Source organism: Grus americana, chromosome 2, assembly GCF_028858705.1.
Source record: "Grus americana isolate bGruAme1 chromosome 2, bGruAme1.mat, whole genome shotgun sequence".
NCBI lineage: Eukaryota > Metazoa > Chordata > Aves > Gruiformes > Gruidae > Grus > Grus americana.
This window is the reverse complement of record NC_072853.1, coordinates 8,863,209-8,872,023: the sequence shown is the minus strand read 5'-3', so window position 1 is coordinate 8,872,023 and position 8,815 is coordinate 8,863,209. Positions and strand designations below refer to the sequence as shown.

Sequence of the window (8,815 nt, the reverse complement as noted above, 5' to 3'; positions counted from 1 at the left end):
GGGAACAAGCTCTGAGCCCGTGATGTGACACACACTGGTATGAGGGAGCTGTGTGCTCCAGAAGCCACTGGATAACTCATGAGAACAGGAAAATAGCACGCTCTAGTGGGGAAATTATTAAAATCTATTAGAAAACAAATCACTGCACTGAGTGCTCCATGTGAAAGCAGCTGTTGCTTAGTATTTCTGTCCAGTGTTTCTTCTCCCTTCCCTGTGCATCTCTGGTCACTTGTCACTCATACTCATTAGCCCAGGGAGGTGGACAACACCTCCAAGGCTGTCCCACCTACTGTCGTCCAGCTTGGGCTGATTTCTTCTCTGGCTAGCTGAGGTGTTTGGCAAATCCCACAGGTACCCATGCCAATGGTTACAAGGGGGCAGGGAGGACAGTTGGGTCAGTGACGGTGATGGCGAGGTGCCCCGTTAGCACAGTAATTAGAGGGCTCCTTCCCTCTCTCTCCCTTTCACCGTCACCCAGTGGAAAACTCCATTTCCATTAAGAAGGAGAACTCATTACTGGTGAAACAGAGCCACTAATCGGATCTTAGTTGTAACTATTAATGAAAAAGCTAATGAGGTGCTGAGATCTCCAGCTCTGACTGAAATGAGTTAATCACATCTCACTGCTCAGAGACCCATTAATCTGCATGCATGCTGATATTTCCCATTCCTTTGCTTATTATAGGAAATAAAAACATTGTTGCAGCTTCATTTACTTGCATCTGCTGAATCGCCCTGCGAAGCTGTAAAGTAGCTGTGGGCCAGACTTGCAACCAGTGACAAGCAGTGAAGTTCCCTTGGCCCCAAGGAGCCACCGTGGAGACAACTACCACTGGTGGGATGGCACACACCTTCAGGGAAGGAAGCATGGTGCTGACCCAGGGAGGCACGCAGCCACACTGAACAGCAATTTCTCATTGCCCCTGGCTGTTTGGAAATGATGGCTTAAAATACTATTCCAGCTCCTACAGTAGCAAGAATTAAACCACCGCCAGTGTCCCTGGCTTCTTCCTCCTGAAGAAGCTCCTGATTTTTTCAGTTTGGATCATGTCATTCCTACCAGTGGTGATTAGTGATCTCATCTGATTCTAGTGGGTTATCTGTGGGAATAACTAGTAACAGAGGAAGTGTGGTGTAAATTTGACCTAAAGATTTATCTCAGGTGTCATTGGTATTACCTGCTCTCACACTTCAGGAAAGGTCTTAGCACCCCTTGAATCCATAGACTTCTTTAAGTCTCTAGTTTATTTTGGTCTGGATGGAATGGAGTTAACTTTCTTCACAGCAGCCCATGTGGTGCTGTGTTTTGGATTGGTGGCTGAAACAACAGTGGTAACACCAAAGTTTTGGCTGTTGCTGAACAGTGTTTGCACAGTTTCAAGGCCTTCTCTGTTTCTCGCTCTGCCCCCCTGCACCCAGCAATGAGGCTGGGATGAGCAAGAAGTTGGGAGGGGACGCAGCCAGGACAGCTGACGTGAATTGGCCAGAGGGTTATTCTATCCCATGTACTGTCAACCTCAGCAATAAACTGGGATGGAAGGAGAAGAGGATGGGAGGTTGTCTTCCAAGGTGGCTGTTGCTTAGACAGTGGCTGGACATTGGTGTGCTGATGGGAGGTGGTGAGTGATCGGTTGCCTTTACATAGCTTGATTTTTTCTTCTTCCTTTACTGATTAAACTGTATCTAGACTCACAAGTTTTCTTGCTTTTGCTCTTCCTATTCTCTCCCCCATCCCATGGGGAGAGGGGGGAATGAACAAGCAGCTGTGTGAGTGCTTCACTGCTGGCTGGGGTCAAATCACAACAATGTGTGGTGCCCAAAAATATCACCAGCCTTATTCACTCCTGGCTCACCTACTTTGACGGACCAAGCAAATGGTTCTATTGACTTTATTTTTATTTAGCTTGTCTTGACCTTTACTTGGCTGGAGCACCTCTCCTATGAGGACAGGCTGAGAGAGTTGGGGTTGTTCAGCCTGGAGAAAAGAAGGCTCCGGGGAGACCTAACTGCAGCCTTACCAGTACCTGAAGGGGCCTACAAGAAAGCTGGAGAGGGACTGTTTATCAGGGAGTGTAGTGACAGGACAAGGGGTAATGGGTTTAAGCTGAAGGAGGGTCGATTTAGATTAGATGTGAGAAAGGAATTCTTTACTGTGAGAGTGGTGAGGCACTGGAACAGGTTGCCCAGAGAGGTTGTGGATGCCCCATCCCTGGAAGTGTTCAAGGCCAGGTTGGATGAGGCTTTGGGCAATGTGGTCTAGTGGAGGTTGTCCCTGCCCATGGCAGGGGGGTTGGAACTAAATGATCTTTGAGGTCCCTTCCAACCCAAACCATTCTATGATTCTGTTTATTTATATTTTGTTATCTACCTGTTGAAATCAAACCCTCTAATGACAGAGCCTGTCAGCTTGCAGAACTTCTTCCCACAGCCAACTCTCTGATGTCTCCAGAGATGAACCATTGGTCAGCAGTTGCTTCCATGACTGTGCCTGTGACTCCACCGCTGCAGGCAGAAGCTTGATGCCTCATCAGCATCTTGGGGATCTTGCTCACACATTCCCACTCTCTGAAATCTGAACATGAGGATGTGTTATACAAAGGAGAAACAGGAGTGGAAATCACTGCGTTATTTTCTACCATATGAAACCCACCAGGCATGTGTGCAGGATCAACACATGAGGTAGCTGCAAACTGGACATGCTTCAAAGCACAGATCAAGTATGGCCAGTCAGTTCAAATATCCAGCCAGTCTGCGGGTTTGGGGTGGGGCTGGGGGAGCAATGTGCAGCTCTCCTGGATGGCGACAACTCTGTGGGGCCAACCCCAGAAAAGCAAGGAGGGGAACAAAACAATCCACATGGGGAGAAACTGCTGTAAGGGATTCCTTGATGTAACACTTGATTTGGAGGCATCCTTGGAGGAAGGCAGGATGCAGCGTTAGTGGTATAAGCCAGGATGCTTTCGTTACTGATTTAGTGTCTCGGTGGCCAGGGAGGCAGCTGGTAGTGCAACTATTGGCATGGTGTGTAACACTGGAGTCTCTGAATATGTGGAGAAAGCAACTATTCTGGGAAATGTCCTGTCTTAGTAGGAGTGTTCATGTCACAGGTCTGGCCAAAATCCCCTATAGATGTATTCATATTCTAGCAGCCAAAAGTTACCTTAGAAACTAAAGAGTAAAGCAGCTTGCTACGTTTCCTATAGGCGAAAATTAAACTGAAAACACAGAGATTTACCTTCACACAGAAGTACCTAACCTTGAAGAACTTTTCACTGTGTGAACCACATTTTATTTCACATTGCCTGAAGATAACGAAATGTAATGACATCTCCTCCCTGAAAGTCTGGAGGAAAGACGAGTGAAAACAGAGATTTTAAAGGTGGCAAGGGACTCCCTTGCCTTTTCATTTGTTGGGTTTAATTGCTGTGCTGAATGTGAGCCATCAGAGGAACCCATGCCATGAACTGCAGCCATATTGTTCCCCTGTGGGTACTTTCTTTCTTCATTTGATGGTATAAGCAAAGTCCTTTGTCCAGCTCCTGTGGTCGGTCCATCTGTCTGGATGTTGCTGTTGTCGCTGCTGCATGTCTTACTGATCTCAGGGGGTCTTCAGATTGTGATTTTATGCAAATTACTTTCCTGACAAAATAATTTCAAACCTGGAAGCTGCATTTCAGTATGCTTCTTGTGAGTGGACATGAAGCAAAATGCAAAATGATTTTCAAGAACAAGCTGTTCCCCAGTATTATTTTGCTTTGCTGAGGATGACAGAGGATCAAATGCTTTGCATCTCCTCTGCACAGTGACAAGTCTGAAGGTACAGAGCCACTGTGAAGCACAGTTCAGTTCCGTAGCCATCCCAGGTTAGCACTCCTACTTTCTCTCTTTGGAACAACCCTGTGACCAGCCTGGTTATAGAAGCTCTGGGCAGAAAGCAGGCTTGGGAACCTGAAGTGACTGGGATAGCTCTTCAGACCTCTGTGCCTCCACTTCCCACTCATTTTCAACAAGTGTGATGTTGGCCGGGCTATATCCATTAATGGTAGTTAATATCTCACTGATGCAGCTTGTTTAGAGCCTAGGTTGAAAAGCAAAGTATGAAGCAACTCCTGAGAGCTTGGTTTTCTGAAGGTTCCACTGGAGAGCAGTTCTTACTGTGACCATCAGGCCTTTGCCTATAACTGAACAGGAGCTTCCTGAGCTGCCCTGTGATAACTCCTTGAGCTCCTACCACTAAGCAACCAGGTTGGTTGCATTTCAATGGGAAATTTGCATCCTTGCTACTCTGCGTACCCCACTCACTCCCTTAAATAACGAATGGAAATGATGCATAAGGAATCTGAGCAGTTTATGAGGTTCACGAGAAGTAGTTAAGGTGGAGTGTCCCCAAGTAAAGCCATGGTCACACAGATGAGGCAGTGTGGCATGCTGAAGTGACACCTGCTGACACCAGCACCCACTAAGGGCTGGGTCTGTAACACCAGAGATGTCTATCTCCTGGACTGGGTTCTTCTAATGGACATCCATGACTACAGTGTTTCTGTGATCATAGCAGATAAATTAGGCATTTAAAATAGGGACCTGGGGTGGATCCTCAGCATCTCTCCTATGGATGGAGCCAGGTCTGTCAGCCCCAGTGAACAGGTAAATTGAATCTCTTCTCAAGTCACTGATTTCTGAGTCTGCCTTAATTTCAGTTATATGTAACCTAAGTACAGAATAGATCCACGAGGAGACCACAGGTATATAAAGTTTAAGTTTGTTCTCCAGAAAGGTCTAGAGCTGCCATAAGCTGAGTAGTGTGATGCCTACAACCACAAGCTTTCCAGCAGCCTGAAGCATGTCGATGTCACCTGAGGGATGGGTGGGAGGGAAGTGGAATAAGGGTTCATTACACTGTTATGTGACAGAGAAGGTTCTGGGACCCAATGGAAATATTCTGTGAAGAAGAAGAAGTATGCAAAGAAACAGCTTTGATTTGATTGCAATAAAAAATTTATTTTGATTCATATCATACTGAAAAATTAAATAAATAAAATGTCAGAGAATGATTGAGTGTAACAACTCCCCACCATCAGAGAAAAAAAAAATTATCATAATTGATCGTGTAGTCAAAGAAAAATAGGAAAAAAACTGGTTATGGGAGAAAAAAGTGCTCAAGAGATTTGGCTTTGGTAAAAAAAAGTAACACACACTCAAGGAGTGCTTCAGAGGCTTTGCAGTGGTGGCAAATACAGTCCAAAGGTTTGAAGCCTTGACATGTTGCTAAATGTTTTCCTTTGTTATCCTTTTAAATAAAACAAACCCAGAAAGTTTCTAGCAGGAACATGGTCAGTCTTCAACACTGGCAGTGGGAATTAATTCTTCCCTCAACATCATCTGTCGGTATCTCCTTGTTCTGAAGGTATCTGAATGAGCAGCAAAATTGTGCAGAAACTGTGCCAAAGATCTAACATGACAACAGTCAGTTGCCTAAAGGACTCTAGAAAAAGTTCCCCTGGAATAGAAATGTGATGGCACAGACTATCCCTCATCCTACAGCTGGCGATGTCCACTCTCTGTTCTCCTCACGCTCTGAAAAATGGACATCAGTGGTACACATTTACTGCTTGCTGTCGGCAAGAAAATTAAATGGGAATTGCAGCTTGTTCCATGATGAAGGCGCTAAATCTATCCACAATAGTATGAGCCACGATGCTTCATATGTGCGGTCAGATGCAGAATATTCAGGGGAAAATTGGAAATTTAATTTGGACAGCAAAAGGAAACTTTCAGAACAACACAGGATGGAAGATAGCTGGGTTTTTTTGCCATTGTCTTTGATCCTAAACTGCCACCCTTGATTAAAAAAAAATAAAAATCAATGGGATTTGGGTACCAAACCACCACAAATTCTCTTCCAAGTCTTTCTAAAATTGACTGGAACAGCAATAAAATGTTTCTGAATTACTGACATTTGTCCATGAGGAAAAAAATTTAAATATTTGAAGCTCATGATGAAAAAAGTATCTCCAAAATCTAGCCACAGGGTGAAGATACCACTGAGGTCTTCCATGGAGGCTTTTTCCTCTTAAAGTTGCTTTGCTTGTATTACTGTGACATGTCACCAGAAGCTTATTGATTAACAACAATTTAAACAGTGGGAATGCTTAAAACAAACAAATAAACACGGTTCAGGTAGAAATGTTTCATTCTTTTACAAAGGACATGTAGAAGACAGTAAGCGCATTGAATTTGCTGCAGGTGAGTTTTGCTGGCCACCATGCTGGGAAAGGGCTTCTTGACATGAGGATCGTGAACAGGTCTCAGCGTGAGGATTTGAAAATCCAGCCCTTTCTGTATTGCGAAACTGAAGGGGCACATGTGTACAGCAAAGGGAGCTCAGTTCCCCGCGCAGACGTTGGGCATCCTCAGCTCTTTATACGCTGCAAGTCCCGTAATACTCGTGGGAAAAGCAGTCCGTGTTGGCGAGCGGTGTTGTGGTCCAAAATAGGGATATTCCACTTGACCGCGCCATTGTGCCGTGAATTGCTGCCTTGGAGGGGAGCTCTCTGGTAACAACTGGCACGGAAAGACAAAGGGATAAATCTTGGACTGAAGCACGTCACTGGTCGAAGGGCTAGGCTTTCTCTGAGCTCAAATGCTTATCTGCTTGGACATGCTGCCACAACTGGTGCATGAAAGAGGAGTAATTTAATGATGATTTCTAAATTGTCACAAACCCCAACCATCGCAATACGTTAAAAATGAAATATGCCTTTTTTTTCAAGCCTGATCTAAAGTCCCTTGAAGTCTGTGACAAGAACTCCATTGGCTTCACCAGAGCTGAAAATGGGTCAATAATCCATGTTTTCATGATATCGGGAAGAAAAAAACACTATTCTCCATTCTTCACTACCTGAACTTTGTTCTTGGATTCATACTTTATCTGTCCTTGAGGATTAAATGCGTTGATTCCAGCAAAAATCTGTGGATATAAAATCTCCACTGTCACTTCCCCTCTCACTGCCTAGAGGTACTGATATTAACACACTCATTCCTCCAGAGATGCACATAATTTTGAAGTCTGGCTTACACTGTAGGATCAGCTTGCGTAGATTGTGTCCTTGTAGATGCTGCTACAGGGCAAAAGATTCCTATTGTATTACTAGATAATATCCCAACCCACGGTATTTCTTCCACTTCAAATAGAGACGTTGTAAAGAGATATCACTTTCTGAATTTGTAAAAAAATAAAAAGAAAAGTTTCCTTGGAACTTTTGGATATTTTCCCATAAAAAAAGGTAAAAGTTACCTTTAAAAATTAGTCGTTTGTGTTGGCTCAAATACAATATAGGAACTTTTATTATTGGTTTTGACTACAAAAGTATACCACATGGAGGCTAAACTTTGGTTAATTTTCCCCCTTTTATAAAAAAGTTTAATTTAGGGTTTATCATCTTAAAAAAAATCACATCTGTTGCACAATTATAAAAGGCACATATAAATGACTGAAAGAAAAAAGTCCACTTTCCAACAGTAAACTGATTAAATAATAATGAGCATTATATTTTCCACCCCAAAAAAAAAATCATATATAACCTAATAACACAAACAAACAAGTGGCTAAAAAGGCCATGTTTTTGCTGGAGTTTTCAGTATTGTTTTCTCTCTCATTATGGCTGTATAGGAAGCAATATTAAATAATATATGATCAGAGATGATTTGATCCATATTTTCTAGACACTATCAATGCAGAATAAGACAATGGTTGAAATATTTACTACTCCAGGCAACATCATCATGTTTGTCCTTAATACAGCATGAAATCAGAAGTAATAGAGGAAACAGAAGAGACAGTTCAAACAGAAGATCAACAGCAGAAGTGAATTCATTTCTTTGAGGTAATCCTTACTACGATGTTCACAGCTGCCCTAATGGGTCTCAAGTCCCAGAAGTTGTTTTCACTCTTCTTCGAGGATCTCCAGACTTATTTGAGGAAAGAATGGACACGCAAACAGCAGTTCCTGTGCCCAGGTTTCCCCTCATTGCAACAGGCAGATCTTTCATCAGTAATTCAAGAATCAAGCCGTAGAGCCTAAGCAGAGATTCATTTATTCCCACAACTGATTGGTAGTTCCCAGCTATCTGTAGATAGGAAATCACGTGCAGCATGGAAGCCGGTCCTTGGCCGAGCTCCCTGCGGTTGAGCATTGCAGCAGTAAGATGCTCCGAATCCACTGCAGATTCACGCATTCAAACCTGGCTGGCGCTCAGATCATCTTCACTGAGCTTTGTTCTGCTGCATGTTGGAAATTGCAGCCCCCACTTCTCCCCGCGGCCAGGGTCATCTGCCCTTGAAAAAATTTATTTTTTCAATGGAGGCAAGAGTCAAAGTTACATTGAACTCAAAATCCCCATCATGGACACCTGTCTTCCGGAAAGCCCCAGCCGAAGCGTTGTTTTCCCAGTAGTGATGCCAGTGTCCTTTGCTGTTTGCTCCAAAACCGTAGACATTTACCTAGGAAGTAAGAGAGAGCTAGTGTTATGGCCTGGAAAGCAATTGGTCTTCATGTGAAATGTTGGAGAAACTCTCTTGGTTCTCAGTTTATCTATAGGCAGCAGCCTCAGTGGTGTGTCAAGCTATTCTGCTCCATGACACGATGCAACCACAGAATAACGGCCCAAGGCCTACTCAAGGGACATTACATCCTAAGCCATGCTGAGACCACCACCATACCTGAACTCAGACAGAAAAGGAAATTTCTATCCATGAATTCTTGTTTAGCAATATGAAAAACACATTCCTGTCTCCTAAGCATGATGTTTGATCTCA

General features: G+C 43.7%; 1 protein-coding gene across 2 annotated transcripts in view; it reads right to left on the bottom strand.

Moving 5' to 3' along the window:
- Window positions 1-4,977: 4,977 nt before the first annotated feature.
- ST3GAL1 (ST3 beta-galactoside alpha-2,3-sialyltransferase 1) overlaps window positions 4,978-8,815 on the bottom strand; it is an 80,889-nt gene continuing 77,051 nt past the window's right edge. For both annotated transcript variants that reach the window (XM_054815204.1, XM_054815203.1), the window contains one exon: window positions 4,978-8,500. In XM_054815204.1, coding sequence (XP_054671179.1) covers window positions 8,327-8,500 — 174 coding nt within the window. In that variant the 3' untranslated portion in view covers window positions 4,978-8,326. The remainder of the gene's footprint in view (window positions 8,501-8,815) is intronic.